The sequence below is a fragment of the Phoca vitulina genome, unplaced genomic scaffold (assembly GCF_004348235.1).
Source record: "Phoca vitulina isolate PV1807 unplaced genomic scaffold, GSC_HSeal_1.0 scaffold93, whole genome shotgun sequence".
NCBI classification, from domain to species: Eukaryota; Metazoa; Chordata; class Mammalia; order Carnivora; family Phocidae; genus Phoca; species Phoca vitulina.
Genome location: NW_022589796.1, coordinates 2,916,246 through 2,944,188, shown reverse-complemented (window position 1 = coordinate 2,944,188; position 27,943 = coordinate 2,916,246). Strand labels below are relative to the sequence as shown.

At 39.1% G+C, this 27,943-nt stretch overlaps 1 protein-coding gene across 8 annotated transcripts in view; it reads right to left on the bottom strand.

The window, feature by feature from the left end:
• Positions 1-13,649, bottom strand: part of ACBD5 (acyl-CoA binding domain containing 5) — a 42,301-nt gene extending 28,652 nt beyond the window's left edge. Inside the window, exons 1-6 of one of the 8 annotated variants that reach the window (XM_032396695.1) lie at positions 13,597-13,649; positions 12,105-12,276; positions 8,130-8,250; positions 6,457-6,529; positions 927-1,041; positions 798-830 (exon numbers count right to left, since the gene is read on the bottom strand). In XM_032396695.1, coding sequence (XP_032252586.1) covers positions 798-830; positions 927-1,041; positions 6,457-6,529; positions 8,130-8,250; positions 12,105-12,180 — 418 coding nt within the window. In that variant the 5' untranslated portion in view covers positions 12,181-12,276; positions 13,597-13,649. Of the gene's footprint in view, positions 1-797; positions 831-926; positions 1,042-6,456; positions 6,530-8,129; positions 8,251-12,104; positions 12,277-12,459; positions 13,054-13,596 lie in introns of those variants that run through there. The other 7 variants (XM_032396690.1, XM_032396692.1, XM_032396691.1 and 4 more) reach the window with 7 other exon arrangements.
• Positions 13,650-27,943: the final 14,294 nt, after the last annotated feature.

Sequence of the window (27,943 nt, the reverse complement as noted above, 5' to 3'; positions counted from 1 at the left end):
TTGTTAAAATTTGATTCCTTTAGGCAAATCAGCTATGGAGGATGTGGTTTATGAGCGTTATGCTCAGTGAGCATATCAGTTACTATCGCAGAGACAAACTGTAGATCTTATAACAGACAGGAAGGTAACTGTTCGCAAACCCCTAATTTCTGTCAATTAGTAAAAGATACCTTGTAAATAGGGATGCCAGGAAAATAAAACATATATAATTTTCATTTGAAATAATTCTTACAGGCTCATTTCACTCTGCTTTCTAAAACAACAACAAAAAAATTTAAAGAGCAAATGTTTACAGTTAAGTGCCAGCAAATTTGCCTATTATTCAACTCCTGCTAGTATGTAAAAGATAAGTCTTCCAATTCTTTCCTGAGAACATGAAATTAGAATCTTAAAAAAAAAAAAAAAGTCCAAGCTAAGTGAATTCACTGATGTCTTGTTTTAGGTTACTACACTATGTAGTTAAACCATACTATAAACATATCCACGTTAAAATTAGCTAGAAAACCATTTTAGCCATGGCACTGTTAATGTAATCCAGAAAGCAAATCAGAAAGTATGATCCATCAAAATAAAATCATGAATTCTGTTACAATTCTGTATATATTTAGTGAGCCACCTGTCATGTTTTAATAATTGAAGGGTTAAAACTTAAGCATTTATATTTTTGAACTTTATGCAATATACTTGCTTGGAATGAAAACTCTTGAGTGACAAGCTTGTAAGTTATATAAATTTGTGAAAATTCTTTTGCATGTAAATTTTAAATAAAATGTTTACATGGATGTCATTATTCCTACCTTCTAAGTATTTAGAGATTTTCTCCAGTCGGACTGGCATGTGAAAGTAAAAAAAAATTAGACATATAAATATTAATGCATGCATAATATATCAGTTGCTGGATTAAAAACAAGGTAAGACAGTCCAACCTGAGGTTAAATCAGAAGTTCTGCCACTCTTTTTGTCTTCTACAATTTCATAAAATGGACCTATGACATGTAGCAACTCTTCAACTTTCTCAGTCATAGGCATAGTTTCAAGAATCTGTAATTAAAAGAAACAAATCTTATGAAATCACAAACTACTAATCTCATATACATTAGTACCAAATAATATTTACAATTTATTTAGTAATATTTTTGAGATCTGATGTTCATTTATAGATTCCCCCAAGTATCTATATTAATTACATACTTAAAAGTGTATACTCTCCTAGAAAAGTTTCAAGTATATTAAAGATTTAAAAGTGTCTTCATTTTGAAGACTGTTTTATATAGGCTTCTTTTAAAATTTTACACAATAACCTATAAATTGTGCATTAAAAACTAAGGGCAGGGTGCCTGGGTGGCTCAGTTGGTTAAGCGACTGCCTTCGGCTCAGGTCATGATCCTGGAGTCCCTGGATCGAGTCCCGCACCAGGCTCCCTGCTCGGCAGGGAGTTTGCTTCTCCCTCTGACCCTCCCCTCTCTCATGTGCTCTCTCTCTTAAATCAATAAATAAAATCTTTAAAAAATAAATAAATAAATAAATAAATAAAAATAAAAACTAAGGGCACTAATGTTAAATACAACAGAAAATTCTGGGGTTAGAGTAAAATTATTTTGTCTGTTCTTTAAGGTAGTGTTTCTAAAAGGGCACAAAAGGAAAGTAGGAAACGGTCATCACTTTCAGTCACCTTCACAACTATGGGCCATTTTAGAATCATCAAATTTAAAGAGCAAGGTAAACTAACTGAAAAGGCATTCAAATAAACAGCCATCAACTGGTAACTGATAAAGGAAAATATTTCCATATAGGACATATTTTGTAGATATTTAAAAAGAATAAGGTTAGCTTTGTGCATGCTGATGGGAAAACATCTTAATTTTTTTTTTACAGGCAAAAGGTAGTTAGTGAACAGTAGTAGTATGATACCATTATTAGTTTTTTTCTCTTTTTAAATAAGAAGATATAGATACATATATGTGTTTTCCGAATCAATCTACAAAATAGAATTAAAAGTAATTATCACTTAAACAATTAAAATGGAGGAATAGGGAAGACTCACTTTTCATTTTATACTTTTTTTTGATGTTTGGATTTTTTTCATTTACATATATTACTTTTATTACTAAGATGAACACATTTATTACTTTAAGCAACCAAAATCCTCTATCATTTTTGCATATTTTTCACTTATACACAGTTTTAAAGTGGCCACTTGTATCTTTAAAATTAGGAACAACCTCAGACTCCTCAGTCACTCTCCCTGCTTTATTGTTTGCTTACTGCCTATCTTTCGCAATACAATGTAAGCTCAGTGGAACAAGGCCTTCCTCTGTTTTTCATCACTCCTGTATTTCCAGCATCTAGCACATACAAGGAATTTAATAAACAAGGCGGGGGTGTGTTGAGAGATTATACAGAATGAACTATGCCAGCCAAATCTCAGTCTAGGTAACTACTCCTTAACCCCAGAGAAGATTTTATTTACAATATAGGTGAACTAAATCAAGTCAATTGGATTGTAACCTATCCAAATGAAGACTATTTGGTGAGCTGCATGGACTCTAAAAGCAGCATCCAAAGCACAATAATTTTTCTAGGTTTCTCTAGCACATTTCCTTGGTAAGAAACATCAATTCTGTATGATGAAAATATCCTATCAAAGGTACAGATATGCTGTACTGTAAAGCAAGCAAAGATTAAATTCCTCAGTTTGTTTGTTTTTTTTGAACCAAAAAGATGAACCAAAAGATGAACACATCTTTTAATGTCATCCAAATCTCAAGTGTTCTACGCTCTGTTCAGTAGACAATCTTACAGTTTCTCAAGTGCCTCTGACATTTTGAGGAGTGTCTTATATCTCAATCCTGAGCCTGTTGTGCACTAGAAGAGTATAACACCCACTGTAACTTAAGGAATTAGCGTTCTGGGGAAAAAAGAAAAAAGAAATTCACATTCTGGTTTTTCTCTAAATCTCCAAAAGATGGTTATCATCAGTCAAGCCTTAAAAAGAGAAAGCCAATGTTCTGGACTTGTAGAGCTACAGACCAGACCCGCAGCCATGGTAACTTTCAGCTTCCATCCTTTATGAAAGTCTGTTCTAATCTTCCCTCTAGTATAGCGATTATCCCATCCTCTTGGAAATCCTGAAATAATTAGTCTGGGGTTATGCTGGGGCATTTTTTTTTTAAAGCAAGATCACCCTAGTGATTTCAATGTGCAGTCAGAGTTGAGTATATCGATCTCTCTTTAAATCCCACACACATACTGCATATTATTCAAGTTCTGGCTGAATTCTCCAGAAATCCTCATTAAGAAAGCCTATAAAATTTGGGGGCGGCTGGCTGGCTCAATCGGTAGAACATGCGACTCTTGATTTTGGGGTTGTAATTTTGAGCCCCACATTGGGTGTAGAGGTTCTTAAAAATAAAAATCTTTAAAACAAAAACAAAAAAAGATAGCCTGTAAAATTTGTACAGAAAATAAAATTTTATATTTCCTTTTGATAATGAATCAAAATTAACTTTAGTTAAAGAACTAAGAAAAATTATTTCCTACAAACCACATTATTCTGTTCTCTCAAAGCTAAAATCCTATTAAATTATTTTAAAAGAATTTTTGATTCCAACAACTTTTTGTGTTTTTCACTGAACAGTTTATAAATTACAAAAAGCAATTTTCCACAAAACATTATCTATTATAAGATATAAATTAAATTGATAAGTTCCTTAAACATTTGAAGGCAAAAGCACAGAATGAAATTTATACTAAAAGAGTAAGTCCAAAGAGCAATAGCACAGTGGACTATATTTACAAATATAATTTAAAAACTGGTTCAGGGGATGCCTGGGTGGCTCAGTCGGTTGAGCGGCTGCCTTTGGCTCAGGTCATGATCCCAGGGTCCTGGGATCGAGCCCCACGTCGGGCTCCTTCCTCAGCGGGGGAGCCTGCTTCTCCCTCTCCCTCTGCCTGCCACTCCACCTGCTTGTGCTCTCCCTCTCCATCTCTACCAAATAAATAAATAAAATCTTAAAAATAAATAAATAAATAAATAAATAAAAATAAATAAAATAAAATAAAAACTGGTTCAGTTAGTAAATTACTGTAATTAGAAAAAGTCCCAGGGCACCTGGGTGGCTCAGTAGTTAAGCATCTGCCTTCGGCTCAGGTCATGATCCCAGGGTCCTGGGATGTAGTGCAGCATCAGGCTCCCTGCTCAGCCTGCTTCTCCCTCTCCCTCTGCCTCTCTCTCTCAAATAAATAAATAAAATCTTTAAAAAAATTAAAAAGCCCCAAATTCAGTAATCAAATCTTTGGGACAATGTACTACCCCACACCATTATTTAATACATATATATATTTTTAAGTAATCTCTATACCCAGCATGGGGCTTGAACTCAAACCCTGAGATCAAGAGTTGCATACCCTACCAACTGAGCCAGCCAGGTGCCTCTAACTGGCCCCGAAACATCATTATTTAAAAGCATACAATTTAATCTGCCGATGTCCACAAAAGCAAATCTCTGAAAATTCTTTCAAAAACTAATCAGGGCGCCTGGGTGGCTCAGTTGGTTGGGCGACTGCCTTCGGCTCGGGTCATGATCCTGGAGTCCCGGGATCAGGTCCCCGTCGGGCTCCCTGCTCGGCGGGGAGTCTGCTTCTCCCTCTGACCCTCCCCCCTCTCATGTGCTCTCTCTCTCTCTCATTCTCACTCTCTCAAATAAATAAATGGATAAAATCTTTAAAAAAAAAAAAAAAAAACCTAATCAAATTTTCAATCGATGGGTATCCTAACATTCTTAGATTTATCTCTAAAAGTTTACTATAAATTTTATTAATATTCACCATATGAAAAATGAAATTTTAAAAGTCTGAATGGAAATAGTTGGTATATCCTTTTAATTAGAGAAGTGTTACAGAAATCTACAGGCGCAGTGGAAGTATCTTAAGACAGCTAAAAGGCAGCAGTATAGTTTAAATCCATCTCCCTCCCACTTTAAACTGTGGTACATCATTAATTAATCAAATCGTATAGGGAAAATGGGTAAATTTTACCTAATGTGTCAATTCAACTTTACATGATAGAAGTGTGTCCTAAAAATTAGAATGATATTTAAAGAAAGAAAAGGAATAGTTACCAAACCAAAAAGGCTTTTGAAAGGCACCTTTGTTATTGTGCTACTGATACAGTTAACAGCCAAAAGGACTAAACTCTGCCTTCTGTTATAGATAAACCAGGTCCACTAATAAAAACTGTGAAAATTTAACAAAGGGCACAACTTTGAGCAGTATAGAAGAAAACAAAATAAAACAAAACAAATGAATCTCAATCAACCGAACAGAAATTACTTCTAGAAATTAACACTGCCAAACAATCTGGCAACTATTCCTTTTTATAGATTTTCTTTATGTTCACAGATAATTTATTTAAGATTATCAAACAGACCTAAATTTTACAATTTCTGATCCAGTTCCAAAATAGAAATGGTGCTTTATAAAAAGACACTAAGAGTATCTTTAAAATCCAAGATTTCGGGCGCCTGGGTGGCTCAGTTGATTAAGCGACTGCCTTTGGCTCAGGTCATGATCCTGGAGACCCTGGATCGAGTCCCGCATCGGGCTCCCTGCTCGGCAGGGAGTCTGCTTCTCCCTCTGACCCTCCCCCCTCTCATGTGCTCTCTCTCATTCTCTCTCTCTCAAATAAATAAATAAAATCTTAAAAAAAAAAAAAATCCAAGATTTCTTCATAAATTTGCTCCTCAAAACAATCCCTTGAACAGACTTAAAAGAGCTAGTTAGTAAGGAATGCCCTCCTTATTAATTACCAGAGACATTAAAAGAATCCTTATCTTATTCTGCTTCTGAAGGATCTCTGCATTCACAGAAAAATGCTTGTTACTAAAAAGTCCTGTGATAGGAATATCTCAATTTGTGGGTCAAACTTGATGAGAACACTGAGGGGCAGGGCTGTTAACTATTTGTCCTAAGTAAAAAGTTCCAAAGCAGAAATGGTTTCAAGACAGCCCAGGTACTTCCCAGATTCCTGAGAAAGGGACTTCAGTACTTCAAAAGATTCCTATTTCCAAACTTTCTGAAGAAGTTGACAACGGAGAAAGACAGGGAAGATTAAAAAAAAAACAAAACACATCACTACAATGTGATCTTAAGGAAAAAACATTGATCTTAAGACGAGCATTGAGGAGACAGATAAAGCACTAATAAATTCAATAACTTAGATGTTATATCCTAATATATTATAATCTCTTTGTTCCTTAAAACAAAGCAGCTAATTTGCTTGATAACAAATTAAATTAGAGCTGCTCTGAATATTTTCATTTTCTTTCTTTTTTTTTTTTAACTCATGATCCTGAGATCAAGATCTGAGCTGAGATCAAGAATCAGACTCTTAACCAACTGAGCCACCCAGGTGCCCCATGAATATTTTCATTTTCTGCTGTGAATTATTTCCCCTACCTTTTTCATTTCTTCAACATATGCAATCATGGCTTCCTCTTTGGTCATATCACCCAATGAACTCCAAGCATCCCTAGAAATGAGAATATCCAAATAACAAAAAGACACGTTTTCCATTGGCTCAGAATGCAATTTATAGTCAATGCTATAGGGTCATTAATTTAAAACAGGCTCTCTACTTAAAGCCTACACAAAGATACTATGCCCTCAAAGGATCACTTTAAATGTACCATCTTAAAGAAAAGTACCAGAGTAAATAAACTGTCAAATTAAGATTTTTTAAATAGCATTTAAAACTAGTAAATACACAGCCCATCTATAGACTATAGACTATAAATTACAGAGACTATATTATATACACTATAGAACAGACACTATAGACTGTTGAAAAATATTTGCTAGGAACTCTTCAAAAATTTTATATTATAAAGAACAGTGACATAAATGAACATTTTAGAACTCTACATGAAATGAACTATCACAGCCATGTTTTAAATGAACAGAAGTTTTGCTTAAAAGTTTCCATTAATTTAAACAAGAGTCTAACTTATACACTCAAAAAAGAAAAGTGGTTTCCTACTTCTAAAAAAAACAAAAATGTGAGGCAGAGGACATTTTTAAAACCCCTAGATAATGAGAATAGTCCTTTGAAATTTTTGCCTAAAATGAACACCTTTCTTTTTACAGAAGCAGTTTAAATCAACCAATGGTCATTTCTGAGGAAAAATCATAAAGTAAATCAATTTTCTTAAAACAGATTAAGTAACATACTGCTATTACATTTAACCTATTATCTATGACTATTCATAAAGAACTTAGAGGAAAGTACAGTACTAAGAAATCCTCAAAAGAGTTTAAGGACTTCCAATTCAGTGTAAAGAAATTTAGCCATTGCGCACCTGGGTGGCTCAGTCAGTTGGGCATCTGCCTTCAGCTCAGGTCATGATCCCGGACACCTAGGATCGAGCCCTGCATCAGGCTCCCTGCTCAGCAGGGAGTCTGCTTCTCTCTCTGCCCCTCACCCTGCTCGTGCTCTCTCTCTCTCTCAAATAAATAAATGGAATTTAAAAAAAAGGAAATTAAGCCATCAAAATGTGTGGCTCTTAAGACATGCTTCACCAATTAGCATACTCTGTTCATAACGTACAGTCTATGTTACAGAGGTATCTCTGGCTATTTTATGGTTTTCTTAAGTATATTAAAAATCAAATTTCTATTCAAGTACAGTGGGACAGGAGGGACACGGCCTAGATAAAAAGTTAGCACAGTAGTCCCTTAGTCATACACCTAGTTATCATCGAAAGGCTCAAGGCAAACAGTGTCACTTGGCAAGTAAAGTCATTATTTTTCTTGGTAGGTACAAGAGGCAGAAGAGTTTGTTTAATTGACTTTGGGAGTTGCTCTTACAATAAATGAAAAAAACTCTATCAAAGGAAAGACTAACTGAAAATGATATTTTTTTATCTTTGATACACCTTTTGGTTTTATTTTCTTCTCTTCCCCAAGACTTTTCTATTTGTATGAAATTGTGTTAAAAGCACATGGAAGATAAAAATTGGATCTAGTACGTTAGAACACTTCTGCTCAGAATAATATATAACCACATAAATAAGTCGTATGATAATTATGTCACTAAAATAAAATTCCTTTCATAGCTCTCTATATGAAATTACCATTTGTATCTTCCAATAGGATCCCAGAATCCAGGCCTTGAAAGTTTACAGGGTCCTTCAGTTGCCTGCTTATAGAAGCTATAGAATTTGAGCATCATTTCATTTGTTGGCTGAAATGAACCTATTGGAAACATATTAAATACAGATCACTGGAGAATACAATCAATAATCTAAGGCTATAAATCAGCTTAGCTAAATATTTCATTAATAGTTCAGATAATCTTTTATTTTTGTCTTACAGAAACAAACATTATGGCTCTGTTAGTTGCTATACTCTTTTGATTAAAAAAAATCTCAGATTTTTACACTTTAATAACAATGCCTAACATAGTCCAGTAAATAAAAGAATAAGTGAACAAACATGCTGTAGGTGTTATTAAAATAACTGGCAAATGTCATTTAAAAAAAGCAATATATGAAAATATAGAATAACTGCATTATCCAACTATAATAAGGTATTTTTTATTCAAAGATTGTGACAAACCAAACTGACTAGCATAAATGAAAAAGTTAAATGTACACTCTGCTTAACGGAACTTCAATATTAAGAAATTCAACTCCTCAGGGCGCCTGGGTGGCTCAGTTGGTTGAGCGTCTGCGTTCGGCTTAGGTCATGATCCCAGAGTCCTGGGATCGAGCCCCCAGTTGGGCTCCCTGCTCAGCAGGGAGTCTGCTTCTCCCCGTTCTTCCCATTCTTGCTCTCTCTCACTATCTCTGTCTCTCTCAAATAAATAAATAAAATATTTTTAAAAAGAAGAAAGAAATTGAATTTTCTTGGCCAAATTTCAATTTCTTGATGAATAAGGAAGTTTGGCTAAAATCAACCAGTGTGTGCTGTGGTAGAAAAAGAATTAATCCAAGATAAAAGAGATTTCTCAGGGCGCCTGGGTGGCTCAGTAGGTTAGGCCTCTGCCTTCAGCTCAGGTCATGATCCCCGAGTCCTGGGATTGAGTCCCGTATGGGGCTCCCTGCTCAGCGGGGAGTCTGCTTCTCCCTCTGCCTGCCGCTCCCCGATTGTGCTCTCCGACAAATAAATAAAATCTTAAAAAAAAAAAAGATATTTCTCACTTCCTACCTGTGTAATATTGGACACATCAATTTCATTGAAAATCAGTCTTCATATATGTCCCTAGCATATCTATAACCTTTTTTATGTTAAAAATTTCTAATTGTGGGGTGCTTGGATGGCTCAGCCAGCTAACCATCAACCTTTGGCTTGGGTCATGGTCCCGGGGTCCTGGGATCGAGTCCCATGTCGGGCTCCCTGCTCAGCAGGAAGTCTGCTTCTCCCTCTCCCTCTGCCCCTTCCCCCTGCTCGTGCTCTCTCTCTCTCTCAAATAAATAAATAAATAAAATCTTAAAAAAAAAATTCAAATTGTATGCATGAGTGTTATAAGTTGCAATACTTAATAAAAGGGAAAATTGGAATGCAAATGTTTTATAATAAATAATTGCCTAAATAATTATGATACATATATACAACAGAATAGTTTATAACTACAGCCCTTAAAAATTATATGGCATGAAAGTATAAACAATGGCTTAAGAAAAATTTCACAATCTACTATAAAGTGAGAAAAAAACAGTAGTTTAAAAATAGCATATCCAGGGCGCCTGGGTGGCTCAGTCATTAAGCCTCTGCCTTCGGCTCAGGTCATGATCCCGGAGTCCTGGGATTGAGCCCCACATAGGGCTCCCTGCTCCACAGGAGGCCTGCTTCTCCCTCTCCAACTCCCCCTGCTTGTGTTCCCTCTCTCAGCTGAGTCTCTCTCTGTCAAATAAATAAATAAAATCTTAAAAAAAAAATAGCATATCCAATATAATCCATTTTTGCAAAATAAGTATTTATATACATAAAAAGCAGAATAGAAGGAAACACATCAAAATGTTAAAGAAGATATCTCTGGAGAAAGTAAGCATAGAGATTAATTTATTTTCCTTTTTGCTTACTTGTGTTTTAAAATTTTTTACATTCAGTGTGTTTGTATGTTAATTCTACACCAAAATTATTATAAAAATAAAAATTAAAACTGTAAAAAGGTATTTTAAAAACTTTATAGATTGCATAATAAACAGATAACATGTAGTAATCAAAAACGAGTAGTTTATAAACATTGTGAAAATTACAACATAGACAAGCTGAGAGCTGGTGTTTCAAGTTTGGCCAAGAACGAATAATTAATTCCAAAATCACAGTAACAATTATCTATATATAATAGATGCTCCTTTAGGAGTATCTATTAGATATATTATTTCAATAATATGGTCCTTCTTTATATAAAAGGTAAAAAAAAAAATGGGGAAATTACAGTTAAAATGGTTATGTATTTTTTTAAGCTTTGAAATAAAGTTTTATTTGAAAAAATATTTTTTAAATGGTTACCTATTTATTTATTTTTTTAATGGTTACCTACTTAAATAAAACAAACTAAATTTAAAACACCAAGAGCCTCATTTCATAGTATCTTCAGTAAATCAAAATAAGATATAAAAGTTTATTTTTAAAGTTTATTATTTGTTATGAGTGATATATACATTAGAATAGATTACAGCAAAAACTGATAAGGTATTGTATATATTCTGTGTGTAAGACACCAGATAAAGTATAATCTGTCACACACATATTATATGAGAGCCCCGATGCAAGGCTCTATCCCAGGAGACTGGGATCGTGACCTGAGCCAAAGGCAGACCCTTAACCAACTAAGCCACCCAGGGGCCCCTGTTCTCTTAATAACAAACCCCTCATATGTCCTCCCCTAGTTTGACGTTTGAGATTACGAAAAGAATACTATTTTACGTATATTTGTTTTCAAAACCTTTTGAATCTCTATTTAATGAATTTTTATTAAACAGTGTTGAATATTCATTACCAAGACAATTCATGATTAAAATAGAAAACATATTAAATACTGCAATAACGGTGTATTCATGAGTATTCAGTGAGTTTTACACTCTGGCACAGTAATAGTGCTTAAAAGCATCATTTAAAAAATACAATTTTAGGGGTGCCTGGGTGGCTCAGTCATTAAGCATCTGCCTTGGACTCAGGTAATGATCCCAGGGTTCTGGGATCAAGCCCCACGTGGGACTCCCTGCTTCTCCCCCTCCCACTCCTCCTGCTTGTGTTCCCTCTCTATCAAATAAATAAATAAAATCTTTTTAAAAAATATAAGTTTACTGTGAAAAATAATTCATATAATGAAGGATAGGAAGTAAAAGATAAAAGTTCCCCTTGCCAAGCCTCTCCACAGAAAAAAATATTTGAATAACGGCTTTAAACTTCCCAACTTTGGTCAAACACATAAAATTACAAATTCAGAAAGCTCTGTAAACTCTAAACAGGATAAATTTGAAGAAAACCACACCTGGACACATCAAAGTCAAATTGCTAAAAGCCAAGGATAAAGAGAAAAATTTTGGAAAGTAGCCTGAGAAATGACACATTAAATACAAAGGAACAACTGGAATGACTTTTCTCCTAAGCTGCAAGGAAAGCCCAATATAAGAATAAGAAAGAGAACACTAGAATAAGAGAATAGCACACACAAAAAAGTCACAATCATATGTATTTATTAAAATAAATCATTTTACAAATGAATATAGTTATTCTTTCCTTTCCCTCCCTTCACATCGAAAGTTTCTGAAAGGCTTAAATAGTACACTTCATGAGTATGCGGCACCAAGCATCCCCAACCCAGTTTTTTTTTAAACATATCCAAATCCGCAGTCATTAAGTAACAGACTTCTGTTTTCAGCAATAAAAACTACTCAAAATCTTGAAAGATCAGCAGGTAATTAATTAACACTCTTTACTCTTTACCTTCCCTCCAATTACATTCCTTTTTAAACGCAGAAACGAAGGAGGTTAAATCAGCAAGACTACAAGCAGAAAGATTAAAGGAGGCGAGGTTCAGAAACTGGGGCCTCCGGCCTCCGCAGGAGGCTTCTCCAGGCGGGACCCAGCGCACTTACCATTCTTCGGCAAACTCTGGATCACCTTCACCGCCGCCTCAAACCTAGTTTCGTGCACGGATCTCGGGTCGGCCATCTCCAGCCGCCAGCGCCGGCCCCAGTCCCGGTCCCAAGGTCTGTCGGCTGGAATCAGGCAGCAGCAGCACCAGCTTTCCCAGGAGCCTGCATGAAACTGGAACATGGAGCGCAGCCGCGGATCAACATGCCCAAAGGGAGGAGGTCCACGCAGCTGGTCACTGCCCCGTTGCCCTGCCCTATCCAGGCCACACAGATCGAGGTGGCCCAGCTCCTTCCTCCTCCCCAGGGCGTGACCTAGGCCGAGGAGCCGGCCCGCAGGGACAGAAAAACAACTCACCGAGAGGAAGAGCATCTCTAGCACAACACGGAGGGGCTCCGGACACCCGTGGTCGCGGAGCTTCTCTCCCACCCGCAGGACCCTGGCGGAGCAGCCACACTCCCCATCCCGGCGGGGTCCGTCGGTCAGTCGGCGCCCTCCCCACAGCCCCGCCCCAGAGCCACTAAAGGACCCACTAGCTGCGGCCGCGGGTGCGGCCGCTCAGCCGACTCCACCCACCCGCCCCGCGTCCGAGGCGACGACGCGCGCTGCTGTCGGTCGCTTGGGTAGGGCCAGAGAAGAAGGCCAGGCAGGGAAGTGAGATGGGTCGGGTTCTCGGTTTTTGAACAGGCCGGACCGCCGCGTCTGTGCCAGTGCAGCCGGACAGTGGGAAGCGCGCAGGGGAGGCGGGGTTGGATCCTGCACCAGGGCCCAAAGGTACCGCTGGGCAAAAAAACAAAACAAAAAAACAAAACAAAGACCCTGCGATCCACAGCGCCTGTCCTCTTAGGTTAAGGGTTGAGGAATGTGATGGGACATAAGAAAGGGCTTTAGATCCGGATAGGCTCGGTGCGAAACTCATGTTCTGCCATTCGAGTTCTGGCAATCTTTACAGCACCCTAAAGAGTAGATGAAAGAATGTGAGATGCTGGATCAGTGTTGAGCAGTGCTTGGGCGGCGATTCTTCGGCAGCTTTAGCCGCCTTGAGCCAAGAAAGTCCGAGAGTAACCAAAGGCGTGTGGGAAGGTTGCCCGCCCCCAGACTGGGCCGAGGGAGCAGGGCACCTTCCCCAGCACCACCACTAACATCTTGCCCTGGGAAGCCGGGCAGAGCCCAGCTTCAGCCCGATTTAATAGGCCGCAGGGCTCGGGGGAGGGAGCATTGAGGACGCAGTACGGACTGTCAACCCTTGAAAGGGGTACCGTGGGCCTTAACCTTTCTAGTATAACGCCCCGCAACCTCAGGCACCCGGAAGAGCCCCCAGGCCCACCTTGGGGGGATTGAAAGGGGTTTTAAGGATGGAGTCCTGCGGCCCGGAAATCCCCGAATTGCCAGGGCCTCTTTGTCAGTTCGGGGTGGGTTAGGAGGGTTACTAGCAGAAATCTAAGCGCAGACTGTAACCTACTCTTCCCTCTGAGCCGCACTGCCGCCATTTACCTTGGCATTCCGGGGCAAGGCCCGTAGGGTATTGTCCCCGACGCCCGCCCCTCGCCCTGCACCGTGGACTTGTGGGAAATGTAGTCCCCCCACCCCCTCTGCGGCGCTTCCGGATACCTCCCTTTGCGGCCCGCGTTCTTCCCACCTGTTCCGGTTCGGTTTCTCTGTACCGCAAACGCTGGAGCCGTTGCGGCGGAAATCCCCCCTTCCCGCTGCCTAGCACTCCGGGGCCAATTCACAATGACACATCCGCTCCCAGCAAGAGGGACCCTCCGTGATACCTTCAGAGGTATCCTGCTGAGACCTGGTGTGAATCGGAGAACTGGGGTCTAATTTTTTGCTGCTGCTTGCTTACTTACTTTGGGGGCAAGTATCTGAAGGCAGGGGCCGTTTAGGTAATTAAAGACTACCGTTTTCCCGAATGCCAGGTATTTGCCAAGAGAATGACACACGTTCCAAAACCGCTATACGGTGTTTACGAAAGAGGAAATGGAGGCTCACGGTAACTAATTCGCCCAAGGTCCCACAGTTTAGTAAGTAGCAGAGCCAGAAGCAGTCCAAAAAAATCCTCTTGCTGGGCGCCTGGGTGGCTCAGTCGTTAAGCATCTGCCTTCGGCTCAGGCCATGATGCCAGGGTGCTGGGATCGAGCCCCGCATCGGGCTCCCTGCTCCGCGGGAAGCCTGCTTCTCCCTCTCCCACTCCCCCTGCTTGTGTTCCCTCTCTCGCTGTCTCTCTCTCTGTCAAATAAATAAATAAAATCTTTAAAAGAAAAAAGAAAAAGAATACTCTGAAAAATTTAAAAAAAAAAATCCTCTTGCTTTAGATCTTGGAGTTCTTCCAGGACGCCAAAGTGTTAATAAACTAACAGTTTTTGTAATTTACTCAAACTAGGAAGAATTCGTGTTTTATTTTTTTTTTTTAATTTACGTGTTTTAATATCTGCTGCTTCCTCTCTTTGTTTTTGTGTTATATTCATTTCAGTTTCAATCTGTTCAGTCATGCATACTTATAAAAGGGCTGGGGTGTTTATTTCTAAGTCTTCATTTTGACAACTCTTCAATAAGTTTATGTAATAAGCAAATGTATAGTATGTTGGTCTTTAGGTACGGATGAATAGGAATTTTCTGTCAGTGGTTTTGTGGAATTTCCATTTGCAGGTAGTGTGGATTTCCAATCAAGGAGAATAACATAAGGAGAAAGGAAATTGAGATTATTCAGATAAAGGTATTTTAAAAGTAGCTCTCTCATGTAGCTGTGCTGATTTATATGTGGTAACTCCTACTGAAACACAATGATGAATATGATGGATTGACTCAGTTCCTAAGCTGCCTTCCATTTATGTGAACAACCTATAATTCTACCTAAAATATATCTCATGGAACACTAGTTAATATCTTTCAGTACCTTCAGAACAGTGCCTGATATGAAGCATTGTTTTTTTAACTGAGATTTAATTGACATACAACATTATATTCGTTTCAGGTGTACAAAATAATGATTGTTTATTTGTACATACTACTAAATGATCGCCATAATAAGTGAAGCATTCTTTTTTCTTTTAAAGTTTTTATTTATTTATTTGACAGAGAGAGAGCCCAAGCTGGAGGAAGCGAAAGGCAGAGGGAGAGGGAGAAGCAGACTACCCACTGAGCAGGGAGCCCGGCCCGCGGAAAGGCAGATAGATGTTTAACCAACCGAGCCACCCAGGCGCTCTAAGTGAACCATTCTTGCTTGTGTCTTTCTAGAGATATTTTAATCAAGAATGGGCCCACTTCTTACACATGACCATAAAAAAGGTAAAATAGTATCTTTATGTGTTTTAATAAACCTAAAGGAGTAAATTTTAAAATAACCGAAAAATTATTCTTTTAGATGCTCTTTCCTTTACAAGCATTTTTAAACTCCTACTATGTCCCATGGGACGTAATTAACACTGAGGTTACAAAGCCCCTCAGGGAACTCAGTCTAGGGTGGTAAGTAGCCATGTAATATAATAATCACAACACAATGCAAAAGTGTTAAAATTGAAGGATATAAAAAAAGCTATATTATGTACACAAAAACAAGTACATAAATGTTCATAACAGTACTATTTAGTAACAGCCCAAATTTGGAAACAACTCAGTGACCATGAACAGTAGAATAGATACTACTGAAGAGCAGTGAGAACAAATGAACCACACCTATTCAACATCTATGTATCTCATAGACTTAATGTTGAGGGAAAAGAATCTAAATTCAAAAGAGAACATAATGTGTGATGCCATTTATATAAATTTCAAAAACAGGCAAAAGCAACATGTTTAAATTCAGGCTGGAGATACAGTGTCTGGAAAGGGGATGAGGGAAACTTGGGGTTCTAGTAACATACTATTTCTTGAATTAGATGCTTATTACATGAGTATGTTCAATTTGTGAAACTATTGAAATGTATAATTAAGATTTATTTGAAGCCTAAAAAAACAAGTGAATAAATAAAAAGCAGAATCAGACCTATAAATACAAAGAACAAATTGATGGTTGCCAGAAGAGAAGGAGTGGTGGGTTGGGCACAATGGGTGAAGGAGAGACAGAAATACAGGTTTCCAGCTATGGGATGAATAAGGCATGGGAGTAAAAGGCACAGCATAAGGAATATAGTCAGTGATACTGTAATAGTGATATAATTGGACAGATGGTAGCTACACTTGTGGTGAACATAGCATAATGTATAAATTTGTTAAATCGCTAAGTTGTACACCTGAAACTAATGAAACATTGTGTGTCAGCAATACTCAAAAGAAAGAAAAAAAAAGGGGGCTCAGTTGGTTAGGTGTCAGCCTTTGGCTCAGGTTATGAGCCTGTGTCAGGCTCCCTGTTCAGTGGAGAGTCTGCTTCTCCCTCTCACTCTGCCCCTATCCCCTGCTTGTGTGTGTGCTCTCTCTCTCAGTCAAATGAATAAATCTTTAAAAAAAATTTTAAGAAAAAGGGCATCTGTGTGGCTCAGTCGGTTAAGCTTCTGCCTTCGGCTCAGGTCATGATCCTGGAGTCCCGGGATCGAGCCCCACATCGGGCTCCCTGCTCGGCTGGGGGTCTGCTTCTCCCTCTGACCCTCCCCCCTCTCATGCTCTCTCTCTCTCTCTCTCAAATAAATAAATAAAACCTTTAAGAAAAAAAAGAGAAAATCTCTTCTTTAACTCTCTTAAAAAAAGATTTATTTTTCTTTGTGTATGTTATACTTCATTTAAATTGACATTTAAAAAATTGTACATGTAGGGGCACCTGACTGACTCAGTTGGTAGAACATGTGACTCTTGATCTCAGGGTTGTAAATTCAAGCCCCATGCTGGATGTAGAGATTACTTAAAAATAAAATTTTTTAATGAGCACCTGGGTAGCTCAGTCGGTTGAGTGTCCGACTCTTGATTTCAGCTCCAGTCATTATCTCATTATCCAGTCCGACTCTTGATTTCAGCTCCAGTCATATATCTCAGGGTTGTGGGATTGAGCCCTGGGTCAAGCTCCTTGATCAACAGGGAGTTGCTGGAGATTCTCTCTCTCTTTCTCTCTGCCCCTCCTCCCCTCAAATAAATAAACCTTAAAAAAACAAAAGTCCTTGGGGCCCCTGGGTGGCTCAGCCAGTTAAGTGTCTGCCTTCAGTTTAGGTCATGATCTCAGGGTTCTGGGATCAAGCCCAATGTCAGGCTCCCTGCTCAGCAGGGAGTCAGCTTGTCTCTCTCTCTCTCCCTCTGCCCCTGCCCTGCTTCGTGCACGCACTCTCTCTCTCAAAGTAAAAATCTTTTTTAAAAAAAGAGTGCGTGCTCTTAACCCTCATATCTATCACCACATTAAAGAAATCCTAAGTAGTAAAAAATAAATAAGTAAGTAAGAAATAAAAAAATAAAATCTTTAAGGGGTGCCTGGCTGGCTCAGTCAGAAGAGCATGTGACTCTTGATCTCAAGGTCATGAGTTCAAGCCCCACGTTGGGCATGGAACCTACTTAAAAATAAACTTTAAAAAAAATAAAATCTTTTAAAAAAAATTGTACATGCCACAGGAACAAGAGAGTAATTAAATCTATGTGACACAGATGAGGAAGATCATAGAGAAAGCAACATTTGAGCTGGTTTTTCTGGGATGAGATGGTATTTACAAGCAGAGAAGGTGAGAGAGAACCATTCTAAGGAAAGGTGAAAAAGCTAAAACACACAGTATGTGATAAGCAGCAAGGTTGCTCATGTAATGAGACCGAACATATGAGGGAAGGTGGGACAAGGTATTGGATGCAAAGTTGGCTGAGGCTCACTTAAAGGTCATATATACCATGAAAAGGAGTTTGTGTTCCGTTTATAAATCCATAAAGACAATATATTTTTGTATGAACTACAATTTGATCAGGAAAGCACAACCATTATGATGGATATGGTATCAGACATTAATTACAGGGATTAAACTATCTAATTGTGGGAGCTACTGAAGAGTCTTTGGAAAGCTATTGCCTCTGCATCTGGAGGGGAGCTTAAAACTGCTATAGATCAGTGTGTGTTATAGTCAAGAACTTACATGAAGTAGGGAAGAACAAAGACAAACTGAAACCCCTAAGGCCACCTAGAACCAATGAGGACAAATTGAATTCTATGTTCTCTCTCACTGCCTCTAAAGTCATTGACATTGGATGGCCTTCAGAACAAAACGGTACCAGTCTTCATGGAGCTGAACTCATGCCTGACCTAAGACTCAGGAAAGTAGGTCAAGGTGCTACTCCATGCCTGGTACCCTTCAGAGATGCTTCACTCCTACCTGCCAAATCTCACATAAATTCTTACAGTCAACCCTAATTTAGAACAATACAAGGAAGGGAATGCTGGGAGATAGAGTTGTAGCTTCTCTAAGAATAATGACCCAATACAAATTCACCACAATTATTCTAATTTTTACTTTTATTTATTGAGAGTGAGAGTAAGGGAGCACGAGTGGGGGGCAGAGGGAGAGGGAGAAGTAGGCTTCCCGCGGAGCAGGGAGCCCAATGTGGGGCTCAATCCCAGGACCCTGAGATTATGACCTAAGCAGAAGACAGACACTTAACCTACTGAATCATTCAGGTACCCCATTCTAATTTTTACTTTTAGAGTGAACAGAGTTTATTCCAGAAATATACAGAAAGGTGAACATTAAAAAATCTAACATAGGGCGCCTATGGCCAAGAGTCAGACACTTAACCAACTGTGCCACCCAGGCACCCCAAAACTACAAACTTTTAGAAGGTATGATAGTCTTAACTAATGCAACAAGATTAAAGAAAATGAATGAGATATAAGAATCAGAAAAGAGGGGCGCCTGGGTGGCTCAGTTGTTAAGCGTCTGCCTTTGGCTCGGGTCATGATCCCAGGGTGCTGGGATCGAGCCCCGCATCGGGCTCCCTGCTCCGCGGGAAGCCTGCTTCTCCCTCTCCCACTACCCCTGCTTGGGTTCTCTCTCTCTCTGTGTCAAATAAATAAATAAAATCTTTTTTTTTTTAAAGGACTCCAGGATCATGACCTGAGCCGAAGGCAGTTGCTTAACCAACTGAGCCACCCAGGCACCCTAAATAAATAAAATCTTAAAAAAAAAAAAAAAAGAATCAGGAAAGAAAAAGGAAATATTTCATTATTTGTGGATGATAAGCTGTCCACATAGAAAATTTAAGGGAAGCTACTATTATTACAACTAAGAAAGTGTTCAGCAAGGTCATTGAACATAAGATCAATCAATAATGATCCTTTAAAACAACAGCAACAGATTAGAAAATGTAATAGAAAAAATATTCACAATAGCAATAAATTCCAAAGTACTAGAAACAGAAGATGTATAATATCTTTATGGAGAAAAACTAAAATTTATCTGGACATGAAAAATCTGAATAAATAGGCATATGTTGGGGTTAATGTAGAGCATGAAATCAGCCATAATACCTGGCTTGCTAAAATGTAACACAGAGGCTGCTGGGGGGCGAGGGAGGGTTTCCGAGAAGGGCGTGGGCCTGAATGCCGCAGGGATTTACCTTCCCAAACAGCCGACCTGTGAACTAAGAGATGTATGCGTTGTCCCTTAGGCTGTGTTTAGTAGCACATGCAGATTAGCGTATCTTTCCCATAAATCCTCTCAGTTTCAGTAAGACCCCTTGTCACTTATCATGTGCTTGAGAAACAGTGATAAGGATATCCTGAAGGACCAATAAAAGCGGGAGCCAAGATGAGCAAAGGGTCTTGGTCTCTGAGTGTTGACCCCCTAGCCTTCTCCTCTCTTTCACGGCAAAGTTTGGAGTCATCTTTCATCCTTCGATACAAGGATTGCTGGCCATTCCCGGCAGACATCTGATAGTCATATCCCAAATTATAAAGATGAAAATTCTTCCCAAATTATCCGTAAATACAATTCCAATTATAATCCCTGTAGGACTCTGAAGAACTTTATAAACTTTATAAACTGACTCTAAAAAAACCCTAAAGAAAAGCCCAGAACAGGCAAGATGATTCCCAAAAGAATGTGATGGAATGTTAGGGTGAGCTAACTGCTACAATCAACAGCTGCAGTATTTCAGAGGCTTAACACAATAAAGTTTCTCTCTCACTCATATCACAGTCCAGTAATAGTCAGTGGCAGAAGAGCAAGGGGGAGGACCGATTCTGCTCCATTGAGTCTTCCAGGAACGCAGGATCCTCTGCCTTGTGGCGCCATTATCCCATAGGACCTCAGAGTCCACTGGGTCTGCTGCATCCAGCCAGAAGAAGAGGTTTGAGGGAAGGCATGGAGAATCTCAAGGGAGATTTTTAGGAACCATGTCTGGAAGTGGCAAAGACTGCTTTCCACCAGTATTTCGTTGGTTCCCCTTAATCTCAAGCAAGACTGAAAAATTCTAGTCTAGCTAAATTTCTAGAGAAGAAGAAAACTTGGTGAACAACTAGCAGTCTCTACGACAAAAGACTGGTCCTGCCAAGTAGCATACTTAAGAATCATTAGTAATTAATAAGTGTGTGATACTGACTGAAGAAAAGCCATTTAGTTTAATGGGACAGAAGAGAGAACTCAGACAGGAATTAAAGATTACTGGAGAAAGTATGAACTATTTCATAAATAGCAATGGAACAAACTCTATATAGAAAGCAAAGATAATAAGATCCTTACCTCGGATAGACACATAATAAATTCCACAGAGATGAAGGATCTAATGTGTAAAGTACATCTTTAAAGTCATAGAAGAAAAATAGAGCTGCTGCATTACCCAACTCCAGGGGGCGCCATTCACGTTGTAATCTATATTAATTAGTGCCCCCTGGAGGTGTGTAGCACAATGATCTCGTTTATGATTAAGTATTAAGGAAAGGATTACTTAAGGCCCAAAAATAGAATTGCAAAAAGAAAATATGGATACATCTCTTAGCTTAGGCTGCAATAACTAAATGCTATAAACTGGGTGGACAATTACTTATTTCTCATAATTCTGAAGTCTGGGAAGTCCAAGATCAACAGACCAGCAGAGTGTGGTTCTTGGTGAGGGCCCCCTACCCGGCTTGTAGGTGGCTCTCTTTTTGCTGTATCCTCACATGTGTTTTGCTAGATGTGATACATGCTCCTTGAGAGAAAGAGAGATCTCTTTCTCTTCATCTTCTTTTCAGTGCACTAATCTTATTAAGAGTCCCAGCTTCATGATCTAATCTAAGCCTAACTACCTCCCCAAAGTTCCCACCTCCAAATAGTATAACATTGGGGAAAAGAGTTTCAGGATATGAATTTAGGGTAGACATAAACATTCAATACATCACAATACATTTGACTATATCCAGATCGAAAACTTTGGTGTGAAAGAAGATACATATTTAAAATTAAAGTATGTTATAGATTTGGAGAGAGTCAACACGTGTTGAGTGATATAGTCTCCAAATCCATCTCCCTTCTCCCTTGTCTCTGTGGAAATTATAAAAAGCCCCAAATTCAACATCCTAGGCTCTCCTACAGCTAAAGGTAGCCATGTGTCACTGTTCTTGTTTATGTATATAATAGACACTGTTCGATAGTGTTTCCGTGAAGGTTTGTTTGTTTATTTTGATGTAGTGTTCCATGATTCATTGTTTGCATATAACACCCAGTGCTCCATTCAATACATGCTGTCTTTAATACCCATCACCAGGCTAACCCATCCCCTCACCCCCTCCTCTCTAGAACCCTCAGTTTGTTTCTCAGAGTCCATAGTCTCTTATGGTTCGTCTCCCCCTCCGATTTCCACCCCTTCATTTTTCCCTTCCTACTATCTTCTTTTCTTTTAACATATAATGTATTATTTGTTTCAGAGGTGCAGGTCTGTGATTCATCAGTCTTATACAATTCACAGCGCTCACCATAGCACATACTCTCCCCAGTGTCCATCACCCAGTCACCCCATCCCTCCCACCCCCCACCACTCCAGCAACCCTGTTTGTTTCCTGAGATTAATATCCTGATCTCATATCAATGAGATCATATGATACATGTTTTTCTCTGATTGACTTATTTTGCTTAGCATAATACCCTCTAGTTCCATCCACATAGTTGCAAATGGCAAGATTCCATGAAGGTTTTTAATGGGTAAAGATTTAGCTGGAGCACCCCTTTGCCCTTTTTAGCCTTTGCCTTTTACTTTCAACCTTCTTATTCTTGAAATGTTGAAATAGATGGAAGTATAGCAACTATCTTGTCCCACAATGATGAAAGCCATGTACCAAGTTGGTGAAAACTGAAACAGAAGAGGAGCCTCGGTCCTTGGTAGCTTCATGAACACCTGCACCAGCCTGGTATGGTCTGTGCAAAATCTCCTGATCCAAGAAAAATATAAACATTTGTCTTTCTGTAGGGTTTTATTGCTTGAAGCAAAATTGAATTTCTAACTGAAACAATCTGTAATAGACAAAAAAACCTTTTGTACAGAATGAAGAATTCTTACAGTTAATTAAAACCAAAGGACAAAAAACTCAATAGAAAAATGGGTCAGGGAAAAGACTAGCACATAGCAGAAGAGGAATAACAAATGGCCAAAAACACAAATGGGAAGATAAGCTCTATAATAATCAGTGAAATGTAAATTAAAACAACAATGAAATACCACTTTTTATTCCTCAGTCCTGCTAATGATCTTATGTCTGACAATATAAAATGCTGATGAGAATATGAACATACGGAACGCTCATACATTCCCTTTTTTAAACTTCTTTTTTAAGATTTTATTTATTCATTTGACAGAGAGCAAGAGAGAGAGAGAGAGCACAAGCAGGGGGAGCGGCAGGCAGAGGGAGAAGCAGGCTCCCTGCTGAGCAAGGAGCCCGATGCCGGGTTGATCCCAGGACCCTGGGGTCATGACCTGAGCTGAAGGCAGCCGCTTAACCGACTGAGCCACCCAGGCGCCCAGATCTCATACACTCCTAATGAGAATGTAAATTGATACAACCTTCTGGAGACCAATATGGTATTTTCTACTAAAAATGAAAATACACATACCTATTAATGAAGCAATTTCCTTTGTTAGCATAAACTCTAGAAAACTTTCACCATGTGCGCATGGAGACAGATATAAGGATATTCATTAGAGAGCCATTTGTAGTATTAAGCAGTTTGAAACAACCAAATACCTTCAAATGGAGAATACATAATGAAATATGGAATGCGGGAACAATGAAATACTATATAGCAATGAAAAGGAATAAACTATGCTAGACTCTATGAATCTTGAGAATATAATGTTAAGTGAAAAAATAAATTTTTAGAATATATAAAACACACAAAACAATTATAAATTGTTTATACCAACTTAGTATATAAAGTTATTTTTCAATAAAAAGAGAAACAATAAATTTATGCTAGTGACTGCCTTGATGGGTGGAGGGACTGGTTATGGTGCATAAAAGGTCTGCATTTTTATCCAAATATTTTATTTCCCTTTAAGAAACAAACATGAAAAGTTGTGACAATTTTTAAATTTTTTATAGAATGTTACCCAGTAGCCCTCCATTGTTGAATAATCCATCTTTTCCCCCTGATTTGAAATACTAGTTCCCACAATTTAACAACAAAAAAAAATCAGATTTTAATATGGGCAAAGAGCTTGAATAGACATTTCTCTAAAAAAGATATGCAAATGGACAATAAGCACATTAAATGATCCTAAACATCACTAAGTAGTAAGCAAATGCAAATCAGTTGTTTTTGGTTTCTTTTTAGATCTTCTATTTCTCTACTGATATTTTCATTTTGTTCACACAATGCTTTCTTAACTTTCTCCACCTCCTTCTTTAGTTCTTTGAGCATCTTTAAAAACAGTTATTTTAAAGTCTTTTTCTAGTATATGTGCCATTAATTAGATCTTTATGAGTGACATTTGTTATTGCTTTGTTTTTTTCATTGAATGGGCCATATTTACTGTTTTTTGTATGCCATGCGATTTTTTGTTGTTGTTGTTGAATACTGGGCATTTGAATCTAATAATGTGGTAACTCTGGATATCAGATTCTCCCCTGTCCCCAGGGTTTCCCGTTTTTTGTTATTTGGTTTTTGTTTATTGTTATTGTTTGTTGGTTGTTGTAGGCTGTCTGTGGGAGGATCAGCCTGAGGTAAAACTAAAAGTCTTCTCAAGTCTTTTCAGAGCCTTTCCCTGGGCATGTGTGGTCACTTCTAGTTTTTCTTGTGTTTGCAGTTGCTTTTTTTTTTTTTTAAGATTTTATTTATCCATTCAACAGATAGTGGGAGAGAGCTCAAGAGAAAGCCCAAGCAGGGGGAGCAGCAGAGGGAGAGGGAGAAGTAGGCTCCCCACTGAGCAGGGAGCTAGATGCGGGGGTTCAGTCCCAGGACCCTGGGATCATGACCTGAGCCGAAGACAGATGCTTAACCAACTGAGCCACCCAGGTGCCCCAAAATAAATAAAATATTTAAAAAAATTTAACTGTGGAAATAAAGGAACATTGATTCAAGGAAAAAGCTGAGGGGCGCCTGGATGGCTCAGTCGGTTAAGCCTCAGATTCTTGATTTCAGCTCAGGTCATGATCTTGAACCCCAAGTCAGGCTTCTGGCTTGGGCTCAGTGGTAGTCTGCTTGAGATTCTCTCTCTCTCCCTCTCCCTCTGCCACTCCCCCTGCTTGTGCTCTCTCTCTCTCAAATAAATAATAGATTTTATTTATTTATTTGAGAGAGAGCACACACAAGAGGGTGGAGGGGCAGAAAGAGAGGGAGAAGCAGGCTTCCCACTGAGCAGGGAACCTGACTTGGGGCTCGATCCCAGGACCCTGAGATCATGAACTAATCTGAAGGCAGACGCTCAACCATCTGATCTACCCAGGCGCTCCAAATAATAAATCTTTTTTTTTTTAAGATTTTATTTATTTATTTGACAGAGAGAGACACAGTGAGAGAGGAAACACAAGCAGGGGGAGTGGGAGAAGGAGAAGCAGGCTTCCCGCAGAGCGGGGAGCCTGATGTGGGGCTCGATTCCAGGACCCTGGGACCATGACCTGAGCCGAAGGCAGATGCCTAACGACTGAGCCACCCAGGCGCCCCCCAAATAATAAATCTTAAAAGAAAAACAACTAAATCTCAGTAAAAACAGTAAGCTTTGTGTTGTTTGAACTTGCCTTATTTCCATCCCTCTCTCCCTAGCTCTGCAGTAGCCTTTTTTTTTTTTTAAGATTTTATTTATTTATTTGAGAGAGAGAATGAGATAGAGAGAGCATGAGAGGGGGGAGGGTGAGGGGGAGAAGCAGACTCCCTGCTGAGCAGGGAACCCGATGTGGGACTCGATCCCAGGACTCCAGGATCATGACCTGAGCCGAAGGCAGTTGCTTAACCAACTGAGCCACCCAGGTGCCCTGCAGTAGCCTTGAAAGCAAACTGTCTTATAATCATAGTGCTTTGAAAAGCATCATCCTAGCAGCCTCTGGATGGGGAAGAACAGGTTGGGAAAGCCCCCAAAAGTCCGATGCCCAGAGAATTATCACTATTTGACCTTGCTGGCAGCTCCCTGGAAAAGCCCCATTCTCAGGACTTACCTTTCACTTGACTCAGAACTCACTTAGCACCAACAGTCCTATGTATTTGTTGAAAACCAGTTTTAACCAGTTTACCATTGCAGTGGCTGTGGCAGCAATAACAGGGAAAACAAGAGGTTGAAAAAAAAATTTAAAGGAAAATCTGGAGAATGAGATGTCCACAGAGGGTTTTGAAAAACCGCAACATATATTTTTGGAAATCCAGAATACCACGAATCTATGCAGTTGTGTCCGTGCCCAGGAGACACTGAGACACTGGGTAGATACTTCAGTGGCTACAAATGACAAAGAATACAGACATTACAGAACTAGCTCGGATAAGTCATTAAACAAACAAACAACAACAAACAGGAACAGCATAAACTCCTGGGGAGAAACCCAGGTGTTCTTGTGTATGAGTCACTTGTGCAATGACACAGATAGCACCCAGGTCACGTATATATGTATTGCAAAAGTTTCCCCACTCGCAGTGAACACCTGAAACTCTATTTCCTTTGATTATCTACTCTCTCTGGAAACTTCCCACACCAATCTCAGGGCGTTGCTGTCAGTGCCAATGCTGTTATCAGATTTTCTTTTTGAGGAATGTGGATGTGGAACTGAGGGATTTGAGAGGAGGATTGGCTTCTTGCATGGTGGAGATGAAAAATTTGGGACACAAATTTGCCATGCTCTCTGCCATTTACAAAGGGTAGCAAAAACAAAACAAAACCTTTGCAAAGATACAGGGCACTAAATGAGAATACTGCCTGGGTTCCTGATGGCCTTCCCAATGACTGGCACTAGTATTTTCTTTTTTTTTTTTAATTTTTTTTATTGTTATGTTAATCCCCATACATTACATCATTAGTTTTAGATGTAGTGTTCCATGATTCATTGTTTGTGCATAACACCCAGTGCTCCATGCAGAATGTGCCCTCCTCAATACTCATCACCAGGCTAACCCATCCTCCAACCCCCTCCCCTCTAGAACCCTCAGTTTGTTTTTCAGAGTCCATCGTCTCTCATGGTTCGTCTCCCCCTCCGATTTCCCCCCCTTCATTCTTCCCCTCCTGCTACATTCTTCTTCTTTTTTTTTTCTTTCTTAACATATATTGCATTATTTGTTTCAGAGGTACAGATCTGAGATTCAACAGTCTTGCACAATTCACAGCACTTACCAGAACACATACCCTCCCCAGTGTCCATCACCGAGACACTCCATCCCTCCCACCCCACCCCCGACTCCAGCAACCCTCAGTTTGTTTCCTGAGATTAAGAATTCCTCATATCAGTGAGGTCATATGATACATGTCTTTCTCTGTTTGACTTATTTCGCTCAGCATAACACCCTCCAGTTCCATCCACGTCGTTGCAAATGGCAAGATCTCATTCCTTTTGATGGCTGCATAATATTCCATTGTATATATATACCACATCTTCTTTATCCATTCATCTGTCGATGGACATCTTGGCTCTTTCCACAGTTTGGCTATTGTGGACATTGCTGCTATAAACATCAGGGTGCACGTACCCTTTCGGATCCCTACTTTTGTATCTTTGGTGTAAATACCCAGTTGGCACTAGTATTTTCTTAGGACTGACTGCATTTGAAGTTTTGAGTACTGTGAGTGAGCCTGAATTCTCGTAATGAGAACTTATTTTTTCTTTTTCTCTTTTCCCCTTTTGTCTTTTTCTTTCTTATGCTACCTCGGGTTTTGTTTTCTGTAACTTCCCACTAAAGAAATACTAACTTTACATGGGCTGCCATTTGTCTTTAGAACTTTTAAATATTATTTTGTTCATTTGTCAGGAAAAGAGAAATCACTCTAGATATTTCCAACACTAAGGGATTTATAAAACCACTGGAAGGGTTGGAGGACAAAGTTCAGGGAAGGGCCATGATTAGCCAGTTCGCAGCTAGGTTCAAAGACTGAGATACTTGTTATTGTTGGCAGGGTCAACTGTTCTGGGAACAGTTCTGTTGTCACAAAGGCCTGCAGCATCTTACTGAAGTTAAAAATGAGAGGTGGAGGAGGTTGTGTTGATTCAGCAGCTTCCAAAATTAACAAGTGATTAATACATTCAAGCCATGCTGGAAATATTACAGCTTCTGGGAAAGAAGAAAAAACAACATGAGATTGCATTTAAAGGCTATATTTTTCCCCAAAGGACTCCAGGTACTTTGCATTTTTAGCCACTGCTAATTTTTAATTATTTCATGATAACAGCTTGTTCCACTCTAAAATAACACTGGCGGGGCACCTGGGTGGCTCAGTGGGTTAAGCGTCTGCCTTTGGCTCAGGTCATAATCTCAGCATCCTGGGATCAAGCCCCATGTCG